The sequence below is a fragment of the Lepisma saccharinum genome, chromosome 30, assembly GCF_977018435.1.
Source record: "Lepisma saccharinum chromosome 30, izLepSacc3.1, whole genome shotgun sequence".
NCBI classification, from domain to species: domain Eukaryota; kingdom Metazoa; phylum Arthropoda; class Insecta; order Zygentoma; family Lepismatidae; genus Lepisma; species Lepisma saccharinum.
In genome coordinates, this window is record NC_139258.1 from 17,900,201 (window position 1) to 17,927,137 (window position 26,937).

Sequence of the window (26,937 nt, forward strand, 5' to 3'; positions counted from 1 at the left end):
TTGGTGATGTCATACTGAAATAAATGAAAGTGAGAATTTTCCAAATTTTGTATTCTGTTCGAACTTGTTCTAACCAGTGTTGAACTTAATTAGATTATATTGGTGCTTCACACCTTAGTCAGCTGTTGTACTATATTGAGGGGTGGTCAAAAGTAGGCATCCTATCTGAAATCACTTAATTGGTTATATTGATAGTTTGCTTCTATATTTAAAGACCAATCGCTTGCGTTGGATTAATAAAAGTAAAATAAAGGTAAATAGGTAGTATGACCTCCAAATTTATTTGAGGGACGTTCAACAATTGCCGAATATTTAACATTGTAATACATCATTTGCATTCTTTTGTTTTTTGAATTGTTTTGATAGGATTATTTTTACGTGGCTTTGATATTCGATTCCTATATCGACGGGCCTCCAGTTCTGCTCCTAGTGTTGTAGGCGAGACTCTCAAAAGATCGTAAAAGTCAGTTGAAAATTGTTGGGAGTTATTATTTAGGGGATAGTTTGGTATTAGAGTTGGGGTCTTTGTGGTGCTAGTGCATAGTAGGGCGACCACACCATCGGCACACCGTCTCACCACTGATACAATATGTGACTAATCAAGGCACTTTTAGACAAGTTGGATGTGACTATTATGTACTGCATGATGCATGGATGGTGATCATATATTATTTACGGTACTGGTTCAGGGAGGCCACTCTAGGGCCATGATAAAATTCAAGTATAATTTCCGGTTTTCAAGATGTACTTTCCAAAATTTCAAGGGTTTAAGCATATATTTTCTCTATTACCGCCTCTTGCCACCCACATGGCCACACAAATAAATTAACAACATAAAGGGTCCGTGTGATTCCATTCTATCCAAAAATTTTAATTCAGTTCAATTGAGCAGTGCATACATTTACAATATTTAATTTAAAGTGATAAGTTTACATTTACTATTTCACATACTTGGTCCTGAAATACATCCGCAAACACAAGTTACAAATGTCATGGGATATAGTAATCCAAGGAAAATTGTTAAATGTTAATCAACTCCAAGATATCTTATATTGAAATAATCTACTGTCTGTCAGATCGACTGTTCTGCAAAGGACACTAACAAAGTAAACGGACTGAGAGAATTCTGTTTCATTTTCATTCTTCGATAAAAATTTAAACACTGTGAAAAACTTGCCTCAGGGCATTTTATAAATATGTATAAATTCAATAGGACTTGGATTAATAAAAGTTGCAATTTTTCACGTCTACGGAGAAAAATTCAAGCAGAATTCACACATTATTTCCAGTCAATAATTCACGCAGAATTCCTAGTGAGTAGCCACCCTGAGACAATTACCGAGAATTTTAATATCTACTAGACATCTTGTTGACAAAGGAAACCATGTTGAAGTGGAGATAAGATATAATATAAATTTTCAGTTGTCTATTATAATGGAAACAAAACCTACATTACTGCATTAAACTTTTTTTTACTATGACTTAAACATGTCAATACTTCTGGAACATGCCGATCCTAACATTCCAAAATAGCACTATTAACAGTGTTATATAGTAAGGATGGGCCGATATCGATACAGTACCGATATAAAATTTACCGATACCGATAACCGATATTCTACCGATCCGATATAAAATTAGAAATGGTCCTTGAAGATCCTGAAATTTTCATTGATCTCTGTAATAAATGTGTGTTTTGAGCTGATTGCAATGCAAAAGAAGTTGAATATTTAGACATTTACTTTTTCAGAAAGTAGGGGATGGAGATTATCCATAAAAATTACAAGAAAATGGAAGAATTTTGCACTAAATTATAAGATATTTATTGATATATCGGATCAGTAAAATAATCGGTAATTTTACCGATAAACCGATATGCCTATATCGGCCGAAACTGATAGAGTACCGATTAATCAGTCACATCCCTATTATATAGTAATGTAAAGATTGTTGCTTACCTTCTGCTATTATCTTCATCTCTTTCAGGGTTATTCGAATCCATGTCTGTTGCATTCACTACATTTCCCTCTTCTGTTTCAGTAGTTGGGATATCTTCAGCATCACATTTCAAATCTACCTCCTCCTCTACATATTCTGTTTTCACAAATAACATATTGTTTTCTTCTATGGCAAATTCAGTTTCCTCCCATTCCTCAGGTTCAGATTTGCAGACAACTGATTGTTCCGCCTTATTTAAGTTTCTAGTTATATCAGGTTCTGAATCTGGTAATATCATAGAACTAACATTATCCAATTCATTTCCACAAATGTCACCTACTTCACTTATGCTGTAGTTGTGCACTGATGTTTTTCTGTTTATATCTTTTGCTTTTGACAAATAACTGGATTTTGACAATTCCGATATAGAGTTGAATTCTTCAATATGAATTTTCTCACATTCAAATTCTGCATTGCCAGATGATATACTGTCACTGAAATTATCAGACATGAAAATATAATCATTAAAAATAATGGTTATGAACAGTGACAACACACTTATACTCTCAAAGTTACCGAGAACATACAATAATGGTAATATCAAGATGATGCGGTTTGATGGTATTAAAAAAAGAGGCAATGTAGAATAATGAATCCCATAATAGGATTCTATTCTACACAAGCATCATACACACTGTATGTATGTGTATGTGGGTGTGCATTTTTTTCAAAGTTAAATATACCTTTGGAAAAGAATATTCATATTCTCACATTAATATCTGCAAATTGTAACAGAACGACATGAGCAAAAGTAGATTTCAATGGATTCAAACATATATACTTATTTATTTATTTATTGAGAAAATTCCAGGTACAGCACAGGTGGCCATTTTACACTGAAATTGTCAACAAAGAGAAAGCAATAAGAATAAGCAAAATATAAAAATAAATAAAAAAATAAGTAAAAGATGGCACTATGTGACATTAATTATAAGCATTTCTTCTGATGGAAGACCGAAAGGCAAACTCGGAGGAAAATATATCAATATTTGAGGGGAGATCATTGTATTGTGCTGCAAGTCTGTAAAAGAGAGATCTTTCTTGAATTTCTAGTCTAGGTTTTTTTGTATAAAATAATCTTGTGTTGCGTGTTGTGCACGTAGGTACTCGAAAGTGGAATTTCTCAAGAAGTGTGTTGCAGCGAATTTTGCCATTCACAATTTTGTATAAATAACTGAAATCATTCTGCAAACGTCGCTGATAAGCAGTTTGTAAGTTTAGAAAAAAGAAGAGATGTGGAGATGAAAAATTGCATAATGAGGGAACACAGGGTATACAGGGATAGACGAAACTATTAATAATTCAGGCTAAAAGCCGTGAATTCAACTAAGATAAAGCTGCATATTTTGTTTCAATTTTGACTTGATTCTTGTTATTAGCATAGCTTTTTCTGACACTCTTGGCTAATCGTGGCGATGAGGGTGGGTGATGATATGATGAAATTGAAGAAGGGGACACTCACAATAAACAACCATGTCAAGGCTGGGGACCATGTTGTTGTATTAATTGATTTTGATTTGATTTGAATTTAAAATTTTGGGTGCGTCAGCACTAAGGCTATTTTGCACCCATCACATTACACGGGGTGCAGCCCCTTATCGTTACACATAACAACTCTAACGTTGCATAACTAAAATCATAAAATATTAAAATCTTCTAACTTTCGTTAAAAGCTGAGGCTGTAAAGGGGCACTCAGCATGAATAAGGACAAAACACAGGACAACACACACAAAATTATACTTGCTATGGGGCCAGTCACCAGAGCCTCGTTAGTCTGCAGTTCAGGGTGTACTATGTGGAAGTGAGGTTGACTATTGGGTGCACTACGTGGAAGGAGCACCCCTTACACTCCTTGTATTGATTGAGTTAGTGTTTCAAGTCCACTCTGTGCACATTAAGGCTAACAGGGACTGGACCCAAAGTTTAAAGTGGGATCTGAACCACTATGTGCCTTCACCGGGTATAGAACCCAGGACCTCTTGATTACAAGGCAACAACCTTTGTGATATTGGGGAGGTCCCTTGGTGGGTGTTGTAGTATGCTGTGCTAACCATTTCAGCATGGAAGTTGGCTAACTACATATTTTGAAATATTACCATAAGTTCTACCATATTACTGCAGGTTTCAAATCTGGGAATAAATCGACGATAATATGTTTATTATATATTCTGATTTAATGATACCTGTGACATAAAAACATACAAACATGAAAAACATACACTGTACTCATTATTTTTATTTTTAAAAGGTAATGGAAATTTCCGTAAGTGAACTTAATTTCATGAATTATTAAAGAAAAGAAATTTAGAACTGGATTCGAAAATTCAGGCACCAGGTAAAAATGTTCAGGTGCCATTGGTCTTTGTCTACCCTTGAATATCTATATGCAGGAGTACAGGTAGCCAAATGAAATATGTTATAGAATCTATAGCATTTAATCAATAATTAAGGGAATACAATTCATTACACCAATCATCCTGCAATATCTTACATACAGGGATCGCTTTTCCCATAACAGAAGTATTTCTTTCGAAATCAATATGGAATCAGGCTGATTTATTTGTGATCCACTCTGATTTCCTTGTTGAAAATATGTGTATTTGATTACTTACTTACTACTTAAACAGTTTACATGATGCACTGTTTAACATACAAATATAGTGATGAAATAGTATTATTAATATGAGTAAATGTGTGTATCCGTGGCCATGCAGTCTAAGGTGCCAGGCTTTGTGCTCGGGCTACAGGACGCATGCTGGTTAGTCTCCTGGAGGGGGGAAATAACTTTTCTCCTGAGATTTGAGACAGTGTATGTGACTGGTGGCAACCCACCATTCTGAGGAAATCTGGGAGTGAGTAGCGTAACACGGTCATGTCAGATGACCCCAAGTAACTCCCCAATTTCCTCACAATGGTAGGTGGCCACCAGTCACATACCCTAGCCTAAATCTCAGGAGAAAAGTTATACTTCTCCAAAGAGACTCAAATCAGCATGCATCCCATAGTGCGAGCCCAAAGCCTGTCGACTTAGACTGGATGTCCACTGTGAAGGACAATATTTCTGGCAGTCCTGGCAAAAACATAATTTGGAAACTCACTGCACTTAAAACAATAAAGATCAATGAAGGGACTACTGGAGTAGTTGCAGCTATCCACTAATGGTACTCTACTTACATGTCTTAAGTTCTTCAGATAAACATACACCTTACACACCTTTTAATTCACAATAGCTTGCCATGTCATGTCATTCATTTGATGTAATAATACATACATTAATTTTAATTGCACGATAGTTCATTAAAAGTAAATATTATTTGTAACTAATGCCAAAAATTGACCTGTCTTTGTTCAACTTCCCCCTGTCGTAACTTTGTTATCCATGGAATATCAATCTCAATTTTTTATTTAAGGTTCCTCTCACAAGAGTCTTTATGCTGTAAATATGAAATCTTTATTAGGTCCCCCCACCAGAGAACATTTGAACTCAAATGTTCAAAAAATTAAAAATGACCATTTTCAAAGACCTTTAACTCAAAAGAGGTAACAGAACTCAAATATGTTCTACAAAACTTTGGATGGATATGTTTCCTCTTAAAAAATATATATCTCTGACCTCACATTACTTCATCTACTAAAGAAATTATAAACTTTTGATTTTTATTCAAAACTAAATATCAATTTTGGACCTAAATTTCAGCCATTTATATTACATATGGCGAAAAAAGGTACAGAACATAAAATGTAGCTTCATATGTACTGAAAACAATGTTTTTTACCTCAGCTTTCTATCATTGTTCTTTGCTGACAACATTATCACAATTATCTGCAAAAGCAAAGGCCAAGTCATGAAGCAAATATGGCCACCATTTTAAAATGAAATCAAGTTTTAAAAAATAATGCCTGTTTTGAAATACCCTTGCATGGGGGTTAGAACAATAAATAATGAACATTTTAAAAAATGGTCGAGCAACAAGTGGTGGACCATTTGGTATGGATTGACCCATTACGCTCTAACATGCATGTTAGTTTTCACAAGTTGCAAAAGTAGAGCATCTGCAGGAATGTAGTGAAAATTAAAAATTGTGAAGTTTGTGTTGTTATCAAGTACTTGAAAATGATAACCTTAAAACTGAACGAAATCTACGAGGGCTTGATACAGAGTTTAGGACAACCTGATCCCTCATATTCTACCATTACTAGATGGTACTTGAGTTCTAACATGCCAGTCATGTGAATATGCCCAGAGTTGATCAGTACCGTTACTGGATGAAAGTTGTACAATAGTACACAAAGCACAGGAAATTAGTACCGAAAACACTGTATAAACAGACATACACTTGGCAATGTGGTAACGGAAGAGCGATGTTACCCCTACAGCTCTTACTTCGCAACTGAGGTTGACACTCATCGAGGGACACACCCCCAAAGGTGATTGGTGGACAGATAGAGCTATGTAGCAAAAAGTATGTCTGCAGCCAGTTGGACCTGCGATCAGTACAACGTTACATTTGTGTGTGTCAAAAGTTTGAACAAGATGGGTCCCTCAAAACTTGACTCAACAGAAGTGAAGCAGAGTGACGTGTTCAAGGAAACTCTTAGGCACGTATCACAAAGATCCACAGGACATTTTATCTATATACAGGGGATGGAGAAAAATATGGAAACACCTGCGAAGAAAAGCTGGAATGCTGTAGCTAATAAGGTGCAGGACTGCCTTTAGCTTCCAAAACGGCCTGCAGTCTCCAAGCAATGGACAAATACAAGTCCTGGATGGTGGATAATGGGATCTTGCACCATTCTTCATGCAAAACATGGTCATAATCCTCCTTAGTGTCCTGTCTCTGTCACTCAGTGTACATTTTCGTCCACGCAGGTGTTTATCTGATGATGTCTTTCCGGACACATTATTATGTCATCATGATCTTGGATAGAGTCCCTCTCGATACGCCAAATAACATGGCTACTTTGGTAACAGAGGTATCTACAAGGTGGGCACCAACAATTTGCCCTCTTTGCAACACTGTCAGCTCAGACTTGATTCAGTATCAACTGCACTGCACGCTATCTACAGCGCAACTGTCGACTCCTACCAGTCTGACAGGGTCCTATCACAGCACAAAACAAAAGAATGCCGCACCTTGTCCGATTTCAAGTGGAAAAATTGTGTCGATATCACCCGTTCCGATGACGTGGCATTTCAATATTTTTGTCTATCCCCTGTATGTGGTGGTGCAAGGAACATGGGTCTACCACTTTAACCCAGATCCAAACAAAGTTTGATGCAGTGGAAGCATGCTTCTTCCCCAACCCCAAAGAAATATTTTGTTCAATCATGAGCAGGAAACGTTATGACAACAGTATTGTTTGGTGCTAGGGATGCTGCTGAAACATGTAACCCCATTACAGATTAGCACTATGCTCACCTGATGTCAAAATTGCAAGCCACAATCAAGAGCAAGAGGAGAGGAACATTGAACCGTGGACTGTTCCTGCATCAGGACTACTCTTCAACAGATCAGTAGTTGCAACAGTTGCTATTAAAGCTGCTGAATTTGAATTGATGGACAGACTTTTCAGAATGACAATGCCATCAAACATAGTGTTGATGCATGCTTTAACGAAATGGGGTAAACATTCTTTCAATAGGGCATAGAAGCTTTGGAATGTCAATGGACAAAGTGAACTGAAATAGAAGCAGTCTATTTTGAAAAATAAACATATTTTCATTTCTATCATATTTTGATTCCTTACTAAGTATCAGAGAATACTAGAGCATGTGAGGAACCAAAGGAACCCATGTTGAAATGGAGATAAGATAGAATACAAATTTTCAGTTGTCAATTACAATATAAACAAACCTATAACCTAAAGCATGTCACATTCTTCTGGAACACCCTCTTACACAGTGGAACCCCGATTTTACATTTTTCTGCATTATATGTTCAATCACGATGGTCCCAACATAGCAACATGTTAAAAAAATTCCTAGATTTTTCATTTTCCCCGCATGTTAAGTTTTTTGACCTCGGTCCCTCAAAAACATAAAATTGAGGCTCCCATGTACTAACATTCCAAATAGAACTATTACCACTGCTATACTGTAATGTAGAGATTGTTGCTTACCTCGAATTATCATCTTCATCTCTTACAGGGTTGTTCAAATCCGTATCTGTTACATTCATTATACTTTGCTCTTCCGTTTTGATACTTGGGAATTCTTCAGCATCACATTTCACAACTATCCCCTCTTCCACATATTCTGTTTTCACAAATAACAATTCATTTTGTTCTCCTATGTCAAATTTACTTTCCTCACATTCAAAATTATTTTCCATTTCCTTGGGTTCAGATTTGCAGACAACTGATTGTTCTGCTACATCTAAGTTTCTGGTTATATCAGGCTTTGATTCTGGTAATATCATAGAACCAACATCATTCAATTCATTTCCACGAACCTCACCCACTTCACTTACGCTATACTTCAGCATTGACATTTTCTTGTTGTTTCTATCTTCTGCTCTGGAGGAAAAACTGGATTCTGACAATTCTGATACAGAGTTGCATTCTTCAGTATGAATGTTCTGTGATGTGATAGTAGCAATCTCCCTTTCACATTCCAATTCTGCACTGCCATGTGATATATTGTCACTGAAATAATCAGACATGAAAATATAATCATTAAAAATAATGATTATCAAAACAGACAACACACTTTTACTCTAAAAGTTACTGAGAACATATAGTAATGGTAATATCATTATCTAATGAAATTAGGTGTATTAAAAAAAAGGCAATATAAAATAATGAATCAGAAGGTAGGTTGGCCGCAGTGGCTGTCTGTATCGCGTCTGACTACCATGCTAAAGGTCCCGGGTTAGATCCCAGGCCGGTTCAAATCTGGAAACTTTTCTAATGGAAGCAGGCCCAGCACCCACCCAGCATCGAATGACATGGTTACCTGGGGGAAACCCTGGGGGGTAAAGGTGGTCAGGGGCGTGAAGCTGATCACATCACCCCACTCATGACCGGATTAAGAAAGTGTTGGGCATTACCCCCCCCCCCCCACACACACACACATACCCTATATGCCTTCATGGCATGGTGCTAAGCACGGGGAGCACTTTACCTTTTACCTTTTGAAGGTAGGTTACCCTTCTACACAAATTTTAAGTGTACTACACATAATATGCACAGTATTCAAAAAAATTGTTGCATATTTCAGAAACTTGATACACATCATACATATTCCTGACATGTCAGTGCAATTGTTCTGTAGACAGAATCCAATGCATACCATGGCCAACTTATTCACCCAGCCATAACTGCATCGAAAATGCATTGGTACTCCCGAAGACAGATATCACCATTCGTCCCAACTCACCACACACTATCCAACAGCTCATTGAGGCTGCCATATAGAAAAGGGACCATTTCAATAGCATTCACTGAACAATCTAGTGTGAAGCATGCCATGTCACGAAGAAAGGTATATTCGTGCTTGGGGAGGGCACATTTGATCCTGAAGACCTGAAACAACTATATGAACAGTGGTTGTTATGACTTCCGACATTCATTATGCATCTCGGTTGTTTTGGCTCACTTTGTAACAGTGCTACTGAATACTTTTCTCAAATCATGTTAGAAATACACTTTTAACAGAAATAATACGAACATATATCCAAGCAACAAATAATCAAAAGGGTCTGAAAAATTTAGATAAAACACCGAACGAACAAAGCTTATAATTTTGAAATGTGGTAGCAAGCACTTTAGACATCAGTCACTTCCGTATGTGGGCAAGCCACATAGTTTCACCTTTGACGATCAACTTTTACAATACATTTTTCCATGTATAAAACATTACAAGGAGAACTGAGTACATTTTATTGAAATGTCGTGAAAGTAGAATAAAGTTAACTGTGGTATATATAAACTAAACACTTTTCAAATTATTCATTTCATTTCTCAAAATTTAGTATGTGTGCAAATGTTCTGTTTTCTTTCCAATGCCTTGCACGGAGACATTGACCCCTCCCTCCCTCCAGTTCAGTGCATTGATTGAACGTAATGGGTTGCTTGCCCATGTACAATAAATGCTACTTGTGGTTAGGAGCTCTATATCCAAGAAGTCGAGCATGCTCATAATCTACCACAATTTCTTTTTTTCTTAAAAATTGGGGTGTGGGGTACTCAAGTAAATACAATGCATACGTATACTTTCATATTTTGGCAATTTTTGACATTTTCAAACCTTTTTATAGGCTACAATTTTGAACTTTCTGCATAAAACTTTCAGGAGCAATGTGACATCACTTGCACTGTAAATTCACAATAAAATTATCAAAACATAATGCACGATTTATGAGGAGCACAGGTGGGGTGGATGGGCAAAGAAAGACAAGTCATCTATTTAGTGACCATGATAACATGTTTCTGCAGCTAGAAAACTTGACAGACTGAAATGGCATTACATGTGAGTGAAACTGAACAATGTGTTTCAAGATGGTGAATGAAAAACTGATTCTCCTCATGTTGCATGCACACACTATACCATGCTCTCTTTTTCCCCAAAACTGTCTACAATGCATTTTTGAAGTGTAAGGAAGTAAACTCAGTCATTGCAGACAATTCGTCGGTCTGCAATTTTGCGGTGAAACTTTTAAAATTATATTTCATAGTTAGGAGAGGAGTGGTGGTAAAATCGCAAACATACAATTTGCCATAAATGTAAAGCATTTGAGTTGCAATTTTTAGAGTTACAAGATAACTTAAAGGATTGGTGTCATATTGTATTTGAGAGATATTTGTCACCATGTTTAAAGATGGTAGATGACAGACTGATTTAACATGCCTTGCAAGAGCTTTAAGTTCAAATATTAAGGTTAGATTTTCGTAGATTAAGAAAACCAAGTCTCAGCTATGTTAGGACATTACTTGAGTTTGAAGTTTTTAATAAAAACTCTGTAATATAATGTAGATTAGGAAGGGTGGGTGAAAGTCACCAATCTTGAGACCACAATATCTGCAGCAAATTTAGAGTTAAGCTGAAATTCATGTCTCAAATAGATACACCCAGGGAATGATTTTATTTTTCATTTGCATTTGTTAAAAGCATTTCAAGATGGCAGATGAAAAATTGATTTTTCATATTCTGAGGTAGCTCCAAATTCTGATGCCACTTTCAAATATCTGCCTACACTACATTTTTGGACATAAAGAATGGAGACTTAAATATTTTAGGACATTTCTTAAGCTATGGCTTGACAAATATTTTTTTTTAACAATATAGTGCATATGTATGTTGGGATCCAAATGGGGGCCACTAATGTTTTGTCCATATGAACTGTTAGTTTCATATCAACCAGATATTTTGGAGGATGGATACAGTATTCCATTTGGATGATACAGTATTCCATTTGGATGAAATCAGTCAAGACAATCGGAATTCCATTTGGATTAAATCAGTCAAGACAATCAAATATGTCAGCTTTATAATTTTGGCATGGTTAATACACGGAGAAGATATTTAAACTTGAAACATCCAAAAAATAATGGGAAAACAACTGTGAACAAACTGTATTGAAGCTGAATTTTAAGTGTGTGTGTATGCAGCTACCGTATGTTGTATAGTAGGTAAAGGTAAAGTTCCCCGTGCATATAGCACCGTGCCATGAAAGCACATTCAGGGGACATGGGGGTAGGGCCAGACATATTCTTGATCTTGGCGATTTTGGAGGTGATGTGATCACAACCAAACTCCAGCTGCCTTTACCCCCCAGGACCCATTGATTTCAGGCTGGGTGAGTTCCAGAGCTGCTTTATGCAGGGACAAGATAGGAAAAATTCCGACCTTAGATCACCCACCCCAAGAAACGAACCTGGGTCTTCTGCGACAAACACAAACATCCATGTTCGAACACAGGACACCTGGCATTGCAGCACGCTGTGCTAACCACTCTGTCATGGAGGTTGACTAAACTACCACAGCTATCAAGTATTAGTATAGTATTGTAATGCACAACCCTGGGAACTGATCATAGATATATTAACTGTTACGCCCTCCAGCAAGGGTAGAATCGAACTGTTGGACAAATTTTATAATTTAATCATTTGTCCCCCACTGTGCCTGTGCAGTCATGCTTTTGGCTCCGGTTTGTCTCTCCTTGGGGAATGTAACAGCTTTTCTCCTGAAATTTCGACCTGTGTATGAGACTGGTGAACACTCACCATCATGAATAAATTGGGGAGCTATGAATGAGTAGTATAACCCGGTTATGAAAACCTACGACGACGACAGGGGGTTCGTCATGCTGACCACACATCACCCCGTAAGAGTAAGATCACATGGGAGTGTGGCCGGCAGTCGGTAGGTAGGCCTGAGCCCTCAATGTTTTTTGCGGCATGGATTATGTTTGTTTTTAGTTTAATCATTCCAAGGTGTGAGACCTTTTTTGTCAATTCTTAACTATGTAAACAGAAAATATTAAATAGTTTTTGATTCAGTGAACTAAAACAAGAATGTTCCAATATACTACTATCAGAGAAAAGTGTATTTCATTTTTAAACTATATATATTTATAAACATAACCTGAAAAAAACCAATAAAACCCATTTTTGCCTGGGTTTTAAGGGTTTTATCTAAAAAAAAAAAATGGGCAAAATGCCAACCCTGGTCTGTAGGGGTTTTGCCATTTAAGTGTGTAGTTTAGTACCTTGTTACGTACCCAATGGGACCAACTCATGTAAACAGTTTGCCGAGGTGGAATAGAGATGGCAGCATAAGGTGTGCAAGATTGAAGATTAACACAAGATACGCGAATGGCAGTGTAAATAAGTGCAGAGTAATTTGGAAAGATGAACAACAATAGAATCCATTATAAGAGGATGAAGAAAAGATATAAAAACAATAAATTAATGTAAATACTTAATAAATTAAATTGATGCTCATATGTAAATATACCTGAAATCTAAAGAAGTGAAAACACTGATACATTTGTGTCTCTTAAGAGATCTCGAATCTGTTAGCTTGATTTACCATCCCCATAGTGGAAATTTTTATTTATACCAGGTTCCAGTCGTGAACCACATTACCTTTGAGGCGCGTTCCAGCCATTGCACCTACTTGGATCTGCGTTTCAGTCGGCCAGCACCAAGTATACACCTTGTTGGACTTATTTTAGTGTTGGCACATTCCAGTCGTTGCCTCAAGGGAGGAGAGTAGAAATAAGTGGTGTAGGTATCAACCCTCACCCTCGAAATCGTAACCCTCTAGGACTTGTTGTGAATGAAGAAGTGAGGTGTTACCAGCTTGTGAAAATAGAACTTAGTGAAGAGGGAAAACATACATATGAAAATACCAGAGGAATTGGAATAAAGGATCCACGTCCCAGGGATTACATAAGAGTCCAGAAGGAAGTCCAGATCCGAATTCCCATAAAGAAGGAAGTCCAGATCCAAATTCCCACAAAGAAGGAAGTCCAGATCCAAATTCCCATAAAGAAGGAAGTCCAGATCCAAATTCCCACAAAAAAGGAAGTCCAGATCCAAATTCCCACAAAAAAGGAAGTCCAGATCCAAATTCCCACAAAAAAGGAAGTCCAGATCGGAATTCCCACAAAGAAGGAAGTCCAGAAGAAAGCATATGTGAAAGAAGATTATACACATTAGAAAGAAGAAAAATATTCATGAAGCATACAAATTGAATATAAATAAGAATCAGAGAAATACATAACTCATTATGTAAATATCCAAATCCATGTATCCTTGCTGAAATAATATAATCGTTTAAATGTCTCCATTGGAAGGCTTCATGTCTGGTTTCATTTTCAAAAAAAGAACCCTACACTGAAGATATTTTAGCCGTGGTATAATATTAAGATTTATGTACCTTTGCACAAATAGAGGTAGCAATCTCTTGCTCCTTACCATCAAGCTCACCATGAGCAGCGAGTCGCTCCACGAACAAGGATGAGCTACATCCCCGAGCAAGGTCCCCCATTCCTGAGGGATGATACGATTTCATAAACTGCATTGCAAAATTTCAAATTTCACTTACATTTAGAATAGATGCAACTTACCTTGTATGCAAATGAACAGCTTTATTTTGACTTGATTCGGGAAATTTAGAAAGTTCTGCCACTGGCTCAGTTTCCAAACTTTCAAATGTGTGTATTATTTCCATGTAATCATCCATTTTTGTTCTGGAAATTGTTAGTTATATCTTCAATGAATGCAAGTATCCATCAAGTACAAAGAAATCAATGTACAAAATCCATTTCTTCATCCCATGAAATGTTTCCATATTCAGGTCTTTCTGCAATTAAAAATTACTTATACAATACTTGAGCATATGATATTATTTTTCTCTCAGTTAATCAGAGTATGGGAAGTTTTCAGGCAAGTGATTCCCATTTAATTTATTAATTAATATAAGATTAGATTAAAAGCCTTAAGAAGGCTCACCCACAGGGTGACTATTCTATAGATCGACCACAAGGAAAAAAAAAACCTTGGGACGAAAAGTCCCCGTGCAGCTTTCCCTTCTTCCCTCCACCTGGGGCCATAAGAAAACATTGTCCACTCTTCCCCTCCCCTACTCATGGGAGTACGGTGCACAGGAGTCGCGGGTCTGCGCAGGTTGTTTTGCTTGTGGTTCCACTATAGGAGCATGATAAAATTCAAGTATAATTCCCAGTTTTGAAGGCAAATTTTCCAAAAATTCAAAGGTACAAGCAGATGTTTTCTCTATTTCAATCTTGCGTATCACTGCCTCTCAACAACCACACACAATTATAGAAACAATATAAAAGGTTTCTGTGATTCCAATGTATCCAAAAATTCTAATTCAATTTAATTAAACGGTATATTCAAAACATTTATTTTGAGGTACGTAGTTTACATTTGCCATTTCACATACTCAGACTCGAAATACATCTACTGACACAAGTCACAAATGTTACGGTATATATTCTAATCTGAGAAAAATTGTTACTCGTGTAAAAATTTCAAACTGAAATCTAGCTAATTATCTTCAAGATATCTTATCTTGCAATAATCTTCCGTCTGTCAGATTGCTCTACAAAGGACACTAACAAAGTAAACAGATCAAGAGAATTCTGTTTTATTCTTCAAACAGATTTTTTTTCCTTCCTAAATAAAAATAAAAAATAAACTGAAAAAACTCGCTTCAGGACATTTATAAATACGTATAAATTCAATAGGACTTGGATTAATAAAAGTTGCAATTTTTCACGTCTTCGGAGAAAAATTCAAGCAGAATTTGCGCATAATTCCCGGAGTCAATAAGTCACCTTTGCACAAATAGAGGTAGCAATCTCTTGCTCCTTACCATCAAGCTCACCATGAGCAGCGAGTCGCTCCACGAACAAGGATGAGCTACATCCCCGAGCAAGGTCCCCCATTCCTGAGGGATGATACGATTTCATAAACTGCATTGCAAAATTTCAAATTTCACTTACATTTAGAAAAGATGCAACTTCAATAGGACTTGGATTAATAAAAGTTGCAATTTTTCACGTCTTCGGAGAAAAATTCAAGCAGAATTTACGCATAATTCCCGGAGTCAATAAGTCACGCAGAATTCACAGTGAGTAGCCACCCTGAACCAGTAACAGCATGAATAACTATGCAATACATTCTAATACAAGGCCAAATCTTATTATATTGTTACAGTTTAAAATTCCTCTAGCAACAATGCATAAATTTATAACTGAATGCTTATTATTCTCATTTAATGACGCAGAAAATGCAAAAATTATAATAATAATAATTAAACAACACATAAGTTTTTTTTTTTTTTAAAGTCATAATGAATTTGAAAATTCAGGTGCCAGGTTAATATTTTCAGGTTCCATAGCACGCTGCTTTTTTTTCTACCACTGCACACATGTCATTTTCAAAATTAATCTAAAAAAATGCATGTTTTCTATTTTCTTTTCATTGGGGAATGAGCATTACATGTCCTCAAGAATGATGACTTGTCATATATCACTGCAAATTTGGTCCAACTAGTATCCAACAGGGTCGATGCTAGATGGATTTCTCACACTTTTTTCTGTAAGATGGCAACACTGCTTTGTTCATACACCCTTCCCCTCCCCTGCCCTGCAAGAAGTTAAGAGCCCATTTTCAACACGACATTGCATGGTTGTAGGATATGAGGCATATGGTTATAAGGACTGTACCATTGCTCCAAATACGAGGCGCATCCAGAAAGTAAGTTTCCCTATTTTTAAAAAAAAAAAACCAACACAGCTTCAGGAAACCATTTATTGGCAACAGGTACAGCAAAGGTTCAGCTATTTTTCAACATAGCAACCACCAGAATTGAGACACTTGTCGTATCGTGGTATCAACTTTGGGATCCCACTGTCGTAGAACTCTGCCGCCTGTGAATGGTAATGGTCAGCGTTCAATGTTTCACCTCTGGGGAGGAAGTCAATGAGCAAACCCTTCCTGTCCCAAAACATGGTGCACATCACTTTCTGTACCGACAGCGTCTGTTTGAATTTCTTCTTGACCGGAGATCCACTATGCCGCCAATGCATTGACTGCTGCTTGGTTTCCGGGGTGAAGTGCGAAATCCACGTCTCATCGCCCGTGACGATCCTGTCGAGGAAATCATCGCCGTCATCATGGTACCGTTGCAGGAATGTCAGTGCTGCTCCTGAACGTTTCATTTTGTGTTCGGGTGTCAGGTTTTTCGGTACCCACCTGGCACACAATTTTTTGAACAGCAGGCACTGCGTGACAATCTCATGCAACACGGATCGCGATATCTGCGGAAAAAGGCTACTCAACTCCGTAATCGTGAAGCGACGGTTCTCTATGATGTGCTGCCGCACCAGCTCAACCAGATCATCAGTGATGAGGGATGGACACCCACTGCGCTCGTCATCATGGACACTTTGACGACCTTCCGAAAACTGCCGACACCAGTGACGCACCATTTGCTTACTCATAATGTTCGGCCCATAGACCTCACAGAGCTGACGATGAATGTCAATTGGCGCAATGCTTTGTGCATTCAGGAACTTTATCACCGACCGAACCTCACATGCAGCGGGAGAAGGAATACGAGCTTCCATTTCGGACCACTGCTGCCTCGCTACTGGCATGCAGCGGGAGAAGGAATACGAGCTTCCACTTCGGACCACTGCTGCCTCGCTACTGGTGCCGGGCGGGATCTGTCCGCCTGGCATATGATTGATACGTCTTAGCTCTGCTGCGCATGCACAATTTACACGGCTCATTATGTTTACTTTCACGGGAAAAAAATAGGGAAACTTACTTTCTGGATGCACCTCGTACATATGGTTCATTCTCTTCAGTTTATTTACCAACTAGCTAATTACCTGGCATTACCCGGGTATTTATTTATCCCAATCTTGTATTAGACAGGAAAATAATTAATTCTAATTAGTGTAAAATGTAACTAATTTTAAATGTGATTGTGAGTGTCACCAATTAGCTTAGAGACTCCAAAAATTATGAATTCGACACTAATCTAGGTCATTTGTGGCATTTTATTTTTCACCCCTTCTCACCTTCATGCCGATAGGTGATGAACTTGGGAGTTGAACCACATTGGGAGTGTCACGAAAACTATGGATTCCATTCGCAACACAGCCTGAACGTTAGACAACCCGAGAAACACTATCGTTGTGCGGATTGCATAGAGTCATGGATGTCTGTTTGTGTGGAATTTAATATAGGTGGTTCTCGATTATTTTTACATGTCACCCCTTTCCATACGCACCCCTCGGGGTGCCAGGGGTGTCTTACCCCCACAGTATTTCTTTCCAGGTTGCAAGTGATACACATCAAGTTTGGTTGAAATCGCTCCAGCCATTCGAAAGTTATTGCTGAACAAACAAATATACACACATACATCCATTTTTATATACAGTATGTACCACACTTGTTCGTACAGGCTGTATACTTTGAAAAGGTAATTTGTATAAAATATGCGAGATACAGTAATTGTATTGGATAAGCAGTATTATAAAATGTTAGAGGTTGTTTCGTGTATGTACCTTTGTTGTTCGTACGCATGTAGGGATCATGTCACATCGTTGTGTGTAGCCAGTCTGACATTGCTAATGAGTGTTCAACCACCTGGTCAGCTTGGGCAATCCGTAATGGGGAACCAAAAGGAGCTCTGCTCTGGCCTTATAAGTGTGATAATGAATCTTGCTCTTAGATGACATTCTTTGAGGGAAATAGGGTTATTAGTGAACAAATCTCATCATACTGTTCAGTATATAGTAAATAAAGTCAAACATGAGGGTTCGACAAAGAATTGGGAAAGAAGGAGAAAAGGCTAACTGAAAAAGAAGAACTTTTCGTGGTGAGAAAAGTTAAGGCTAATCCAAAATTAGATGTTCGAGAATTGAGGTTACGGGTCGAAAATGCAACAGGAAAGACAATGAGCAATTTAACAGTTCATCGCGCATTGTCGCATTGTACAAACATGGGAGAATGCAAAAAAAACATGTGTGCATAAAGACCAGGAGTTCTGGAATAACGAACGTCATCTGCTCCGATGAGACCAAAATAAACCTTTTCGGATCAGATGATGTCCACAGGATGTGGAGGAAGGCGAATGAAGATAACAATGTACCATTGTTGTCAACATAGTTTCAGAAAGACTCTTTTTTCTTTTTTGTTTTCTAGCGGTGTGCTTTCACTTTCCAACTACCTCTGTAGGGATAAGACTGGTACATACTGTATATATAGATAGATTTTTGTGCAAAATTTTGATTTTCTTCCTTTCCCTTTAACTTTCATAATTGAGAGGCACAATGCATAAATTTCACCCCTGCTAAACTTCTGAAAGAGTACGAAACTTATTTCATCTCCTTGAGACAGTTCTGCAGCCTTTTTTTCAGCAAGTTTGAAAAGCACACGTGGAAAGATCTCATCCAGAGAGGTAAACAGACAGGAGAGGCAGCCCTCTGTTACAAGTTAAAGACATGATTTACTTTAACTAAAAGAAAATAATAGATCTAAATGTATGGAAGGCTTCATTCACTGGAGAGAAAAAAAACAGAAGTCAAAGAATGCAGCAAACTACCACCTCTCTCTCTCTCTTTTACTCCAACAGAAAAAAACAAGAAAATTTGTAGGAAAGAATGAAAATTTGAAATACTTGATATTTAGGATAGTATAAAAATATTTTCTGTTGATAACTATGAACATTGATAGGAGATGAAAAGATCATTATTTCACTTTCAATGCAGCTGCTATACAAACAATGTAATAGCAGCTTAAATATCAACATTTTAGTGAGGAAAAAACTAATTTTTACAATATAATTGAAGTTATCTCTTCTAATTAGTTATACACAGAAAATGACACATTTAGACAGTGCAGAAAATGACTGCAAATTTTAAAATGTAAACAATTTATGTATCTTAACATACTCCATACCCTCACAGCAAGCCGACCTCCATGATAGAGTGGTTATCACATCTCACTACAATGCCAGAGGTCCCAGGTTTGAATACCGGCCTGGACATGGGTGTTAGTAAGTGTCCCTTCATCAATTTCACCACATCATCACTCATCCCCATCTTCGCGATTAGCCAAAAGTGGCAGGAAAGTGAAGTAAAATAAACAAAATCAAATCAAATCCATACCCTCGCAACAAATACAATAAATAAATATGTGAAGAAAAAAAGTGCTCCCATGTGCATAGCACCACGCCATGAAGGCGTATAGGGGGTGTGGGGGTAACGCCCCACACTTCCTTGATCCGGTCGTGAGTGGGGGTGATGTGATCAGCATCACGCCCCTGACTGCCTTTACCCCCCAGGGTTTCCCCCAGGTACCCATGTTATTCGACGCTGGGTAGGCGCTGGGGCTGCATCGTTTAATTGAATCAAATTAGAATTTTTAAATAGCATTGGAATAACACAAAACCTTTATATTATATTTGTTTGTTGGGGGGGGGGGGGAGTGATGGTGGTGAGAGGCGGTAATCGAAGGTTGAAATTGAGAAAACATCTGCTTGTACCCTTGAATTTTTGGAAAGTTCGTCTTGAAAACCGGGAATTATACTTGAATTTATCATGATTTGCATTGACTTGAAAATATGCATATTAGTTGTATGCTCAGCTGTGCTCGCCAAAATTAATTTCTTTCTTGAATTTTACAACTTCTCTTAACTTTAGTAGGTGATAAAGTAATTATTTAGTGTTTTCTGTTGAACGAATCAGTCACGTTTATAATAAAGGTCCAAGGCAATTCTGTAAGAATTGTATTGAGATATTTTCTTGTTCCTACAATTTAAAAGAGACTGAAAAAAATGTTAACATTAGAGGCCTATACGAGTTTTAAATTATACCCTGCGCGGGTTTTGGGAAGGTGGAGGAGCATTGTAACACAATAAAGTATTTTCTGATTTTCCTGTTTAATATATGATAATGCAATAGCTAGAAATACTAAAACCTGTATTTCCTCACCAATATGAATGTGTTATCTGACAGGAGGCAGGGAGTAATTATCTTTCCCTCCGAGTCAGTGTTGCCAACTTCGACCAGATCTGGCTCTTTCGTGCACTCATTTGGCTGTGAACTGGGGTGCCCGCCCCATGCCTCACTATGATACCATCAATGGTTCAAGGCCCACATAGACCTACTTTTGCCATGATTATACACTTTGCATGTGACGTGATATTATTATATTGGCTGCGTCGCCCCATTCCCTCTTATATCCGCAGCTACTTTTTTATAGCGCCATGTTGACGTGAAATGGGCATAATATTGTTATCAAGGAATCCTTTATTTTCAATTTTGTACGACCATGAGACAGGTGATGCAGCCGGATCTAGATGGTGAAAACTAAGAATAAATTGTCATCAATTTAGAGTTAACGCCTTAATGATAATAGCAACGCCCCACCCCTCTGACAACTAACATTACTCTAGGAAGCACTTCGTCAATCTAGCTCCTTGAGAGTAACTTTTAACTCCATTTAAGGTGAAATTTAGCTATTTTATGTGCACCAGGTTTGGCAACACTGCCAGGAAGCAAGGAGCATATGGGAGTATTTTTTTTTTTGTTTAGTTGAGTTGAGGTTTTAAGTCCACTTTATGCACAGTAAGGCTAATCGGGACTGGACCTACAGTTTAAAGTGGGATCCGAACCACTTGTGCCTCCACCGGGTATCGAACCCGGGACCCCTTGATTACAAGGCGGCGACGCTACCACTGCACCATTGGGGAGGCCCTTTTTTTATTATTTGTTATCTTGGGAATTTCAAACTTCAGATGGAATAGAAAATTATATCAACGGGAAGAGGGCAGTTTGAAGAAGTGATTGCCCAGGAGAAAAGTCAAAACTCCCATTTGATTAGCCGTAACTTGATGTTGAAGTTGATTACCCATAAGGAATACATGGGATTCCGAAAATTCTTATTAGTCGTATTTTTAACAGGTCCTGTCTAGCTTAATAATCAACTATGAAAAACACTTCGACCTGCCACATGTGGAAAAATTCATACTCTCTTGTACTCCCATGTTTTTCTTCAGTAGCATTGCCCATTCCGACGATATTCAAATAAATGCACACATGGTGCGTCACTGTATCTCCTCGCCTTAATTTGTCACATCTGTTAGACTATACGATTTATAGAGGCTAATAAGTGTACACATTTAGCTGTATATGCCAACCTAACAATGAAAGAACAAACTCCCAGCCACTGAATACATCCACCTAACAGGCAGGCAGCAGATTTCGTAGCAACTTTGGAGACTCATGATTGGTCAATTACTTAGTTTCAAATGATCAGTTTTCTAATGGAAAATGTAAACTTCTATCTTTTAAGTTTTTGGTCGAAATGCATCTATAGCACTAGAAAAGGTAACAGTTCGGCATATCGGAGACACATTTCTTCATTTTTACAGAAGAAACTACTTACGGTAATGAGTTTCTCTAAGGTTTCCAATGTTCGTAGAGGTATTTTCTTTCATCGTGGAATCTATTTGACCGGGAAATCATGTATTTTTCAGAGAAATATCTCACCGACGCACAAGTGCCATTGCTTTCACTACGTGAACCGGATGCTGCATACGTTTGATGACGTAACCCCCTGTCAGTGTTTCCAACCTGTTTTTTTTAAACTATGCTTGCCTAACCTAACCAAACCTAACTTGAAACACTGCATACCTACAACAGTAGTCAACCTGTGCACACCATATTGTGTGTTATGGAAGCGAAAAAAGGTATAACAAAAACTTACTCTCTATGTCAAAAATTGTGTTTGTTTTAGTGTAAAAAGCATAATGGCACCTTGAACTATGTTCCGCAATACACAATTGGTAAGTCCGAACCCTATAGCCCCATGTAGCGCCGTCCCTGTCTAGGGGTGCTGAGGGGATGTGGGAAAAAAATTTTGAGGTGCGCTGTTGAAAATAGAGAAAACATGAAGCATACATGCATGCTTTAAACATTTGGTAAAATTTTTGTACCCGTCAAATGTATTTCTTCAATTTTACAGGAGAAAGCACTTACCGAAATGAGTTTCTATATACTTTACGAAGGTCTCGGAAGTGCTTTTTCCCCTCGCTTAATATACTTTGCCAGTAAATCATGTGTTTATCAACTTTAATGTCTCTCCGATGCACGAAAGCTGTTGCCTCTATGTCCTTCCACTACGTGAATCAAATGCGTGCCTTCGATGATGTAACCCCCGGTCAGTGTTTCCAACCACACCGTTGTTTTCCAAGAACATGACAATTTTAACTATGTTTGCCGAACCTAACCTTGCCATGCATGGTTTGTGGGGCTATTTATGGATGGTTCGTGGGGCTATTTATGAGTAGTTCGTGGGGCTATCAGTGAATGGTTCGTGGGGCTATCTGTGCATGGTTCGTGAGATTTTCGAACCTGGAAAAAAATACAAAATCAGTAACACAAAAGTAGGTAATTTCGATGAAGAAGGTTGCAACACTGCATAACCACTGATCATGGACAACATTAGTCACGATTTCTCCGCCATATTGCATGTAACGCAAGTGGAAACGAACAAAGAAGAATTACTTGACATGTCGAAAATTGAGATTATTTGCGTGAAAAAAAAAAAATGGCACCTTCAAGAATCCTTAGGAATTCAGAATAGGTACGTAAGTACCAATGTGAAAACTTCAAGAATCCTTAGGAATGCAGAATACGTAAGTACCAATGTGAAAAAGAAGAAAATAAAAGAATTTCAGACGTTTTACGGTTACTGAAATTTTAATAAACATTTCATCAAATCAAAACTTTTAGTAGACTTCTATGAAAATATGCCAATGAAACAGAAGACTGCTAATGACTTGCTTCATTTTTGCTTGCTTTGACAACAAAAAATATTTGCTTGTAATTTGAAAGCAACAAAGCTTGTTTAGGTAGGCCAAATACATATAGGAGTCTCCAACAAAAGAAGAAAAACAATTCTTAACAACAATAAGACAAAAGAAAAAAAAATCCCTGATCATTGTAGATCATTCCAGAACAGAAAAGTTAGTGTGGCTTCTCTTTCAGATTATTTATGTGGCTTGCGTGTTGCATACCATCACAGTAGTCTCGCTTCAACACCAAACATTCTACTATAAAAGTGACAACATGGTTTTAGTTAGTCATGATGTAATTTGTGACAAGTTTTGCAAAAGGGGTGTGGAAGAAAATTAAGGGGTGTGTAAGTACCCCTTTGCACACCTTAATAGCATTTTTACGTCAATGGGGGGTAAAAAAAATAATTCTACTGGCATCTTATGAGGCACAATTTGGAACAGATAGTAATAACAGTTACACTGTATGTAACATGGGTTAAGAACAGTGACTGATAGAACTTTGTGGTGGATTGGTTAACACAACATGCTGTTGTAGTTAGGGGTCCCAGGTTTGCATCCTGTCAATGATTATTCTTTCTGTCCCTTCATCAATTTCACCTTCTCATCGCACAGATTAGTTAAAAGTGGAAGAAAAGAGACACTAAATAAGAAATACAGTAACAATTGCATCTCCGAACAATGGATTTCTTTATTTTTCCACAAGAAAGCACTTCCGGAAATAAGTTTTTCTAGCATTTAGATAGTTCCTGGAGGTATTTTCTTTCGTTGTTGAATGTGCTTCAGCAGGAATTCATGTGTTTTTCACGCAAAACATCTCTCTGACGCACAATTGCCATTGCTGTTCTTTCCTTCCTGCACGAGAGCTGGATGTTGCACACGTTTGATTTTGTAATCTCCTGTCAGTGTTTCCAACCACGCCGTTGTGTTGCAAGAAGATGAAAAACGAAAATATAAATTTCTGATATTACTACGACCCAAAATTTTAACTATGTTTGCCAAACCTAACCTTGCTGGAAATGGTTCATGGGGTTATCCGTAAATGGTTCGTGGGGCCATCCATAGGCCTAAATGGTTTTTGGGGCTATCTGTGAATGGTTTTTGGGGCTATCCGTGAATGGTATTTGGGGCATTTTTCAGTTAAGAAGGTTGGAAACACTGTACACCCACTGATCCACGACGCTGTGCCTGCCATATTGTGTGTTACAGAAGCGAAGAAAGGACAAACAATAATTACTGTTATGGACATTATTTTCGTGAGAAAAGGACACACTACGGTAAAACTGTCAAAGCCGGGAATCGGCTGTAACTCGTTAATTCTGTAATTGTTGACATTTGTACTTACCTATTCTGCATTGCGAAAGATTGTTTAACAAGGGATTTCACTTTTTTTAACGAAATTAGTATCTATTGTAGACATATAGAGTAATTATTGTTTGTTCTTCTATCGCTTCCTGAACATGCAGAATGGCGGGCAAATCTTGACTAGCGTTGTGTTTCAAACGGCAAAGCAGTGTTTCAACCTTCTTAACAGAAAAATTCCCGCATAGCCCTTAAAACCATTCTGGGTACTACTTTACTATACCGGAGACACCTATCAATGATTTATTTCGCAATTTTTTACTTTGCTAACATACTATTCTGCGTTGCAGAACATTTCTTTAGGTGAAATAATGGATTTCTAACGAAAATAATGTCTATTTCTTAAATATGATAGCCCCACAAACCATCACAGGGACGAGGTATGCCTACTAGGTTAGGTTAGGCCTGTTAGGTTAGGTTCCATTAGCACTCCTTTCATTCAATTTAGCATATACAAACAACATCGGAATTACAAATTGCACGGCATCTTCCACACCCGGCAACAACTTCACGACTCATCCTCGACACGTCATGTTGTAGCAGCAGCAATAGCACGTATTGTGCTCTCATGCAGAAAGCAAATGGCGCCAACAGCAATAGCGCGTCGGAAATAGATTTTCGTAGAAAACCACATGCATTCGCATTAAAAAGGATCAAAACTACATTCCCGAACATCAACAACGCTACAGAAAATGATTTGCGTAAGTACTTTCTCCTGTAAATTTGAAGAAATCTGTCTCCGGTATAGTAAAGTGTTACCCCATTCTGGATTGTATAACCATACACGAATAGCCCCAAAAACCATTCATGATAGCCCACGCACCATCACGGTAAGGTTAGGTTAGGTTAGGTTGATTTATCCTCGACACGTCATGTTGTAGCAGCAGCAATAGCACGTATTGTGCTCTCATGCAGAAAGCAAATGGCGCCAACAGCAATAGCGCGTCGGAAATAGATTTTCGTAGAAAACCACATGCATTCGCATTAAAAAGGATCAAAACTACATTCCCGAACATCAACAACGCTACAGAAAATGATTTGCGTAAGTACTTTCTCCTGTAAATTTGAAGAAATCTGTCTCCGGTATAGTAAAGTGTTACCCCATTCTGGATTGTATAACCATACACGAATAGCCCCAAAAACCATTCATGATAGCCCACGCACCATCACGGTAAGGTTAGGTTAGGTTAGGTTGATTTAGGTTGGGCAATATAGTGAAAAAACTGTGTATTTGGAAACACTTACCGGGGAAGCAATAGCTTCCGTGCATCGGACGGACATTATTATAGAAAAATACATGAATTAGCGGCCAAATACATTGAAAAATGCGAGAAAACACTTCTACGACCTTCCGAAATTACACAGAAACTCAATTCCGTAAGTACTTTCTCCTGTAAATATGAAGAAATAAGATTCCCGGCTTTGACAGATTTACTCACACTACACAATGTTTCGCAATGCACAATCGGTAAGTACGAAAGTAAAAAAATAACGAAATAAATTGATACAAAATTCTACGTTATTATGCAACTTACAATCTACAGGTGTGCTCACTGACGTTCATCTTCATTCCAAAACATTACAGACTACTGGGTGGGCCTCCCTTATAGCACAAAGGAATTTCAGACGTTTGGCGGTTAATGAAATTTTCATCTAAACCTAACTAGCAAAACTTAACAACTTAGGCATTTAGCCAATTGAACACAGATCATATATCCCCTCAATTGAAAGCATTCACCTATGACCTCGGTCCTCGGAAAACAAGTTGCTCAAATGCTGTGCGATATGGGAGACCCTGATAACTATAGGCAAAGCATACATTTTCTTCTTCTTAAATGCGAATATGCTTCGAATTTAGTTTTTGGCCAAAGACAAAGAACACTAGCACTAGACTCTTCCATCTGCTTGATCATTTGGTGCTCACACTAAGTGGCGTGTCCAAAGCGGGGTTGGTGGGGACATAAAAATAAATTTTCGTATCCGCAAAACGTATTTCTTCAATTTTACAGGAGAAAGTGCTTACCGAAATGAGTTTATTTATAAATTAGGAAGGTCTTGGAAGTGTGTTTTTTACTCGTTGAATTTTTTTTGCCGGTAAATCATGTAATTTTCGACATTAATTTCACTCCGATGCACGAAAGCTGTTCCCTTACTGTCCGTCTCAGTGGCGTGCCCAGGGGGGGTTGGTGGGGGTTAAACCCCCCATTGGTTTCGTCATTTAAAA

At 37.8% G+C, this 26,937-nt stretch overlaps 1 protein-coding gene across 4 annotated transcripts in view; it reads right to left on the bottom strand.

The window, feature by feature from the left end:
* The window catches only part of LOC145981685 (uncharacterized), a 105,843-nt gene extending 79,434 nt beyond the window's left edge, over positions 1-26,409 (bottom strand). For all 4 annotated transcript variants that reach the window (XM_083115078.1, XM_083115077.1, XM_083115076.1 and 1 more), the window contains exons 1-4: positions 26,249-26,409; positions 14,077-14,312; positions 8,123-8,647; positions 1,959-2,432 (exon numbers count right to left, since the gene is read on the bottom strand). In XM_083115078.1, the coding sequence (XP_082971204.1) occupies positions 1,959-2,432; positions 8,123-8,647; positions 14,077-14,192 (1,115 nt within the window). In that variant the 5' untranslated portion in view covers positions 14,193-14,312; positions 26,249-26,409. The remainder of the gene's footprint in view (positions 1-1,958; positions 2,433-8,122; positions 8,648-14,076; positions 14,313-26,248) is intronic.
* Positions 26,410-26,937: the final 528 nt, after the last annotated feature.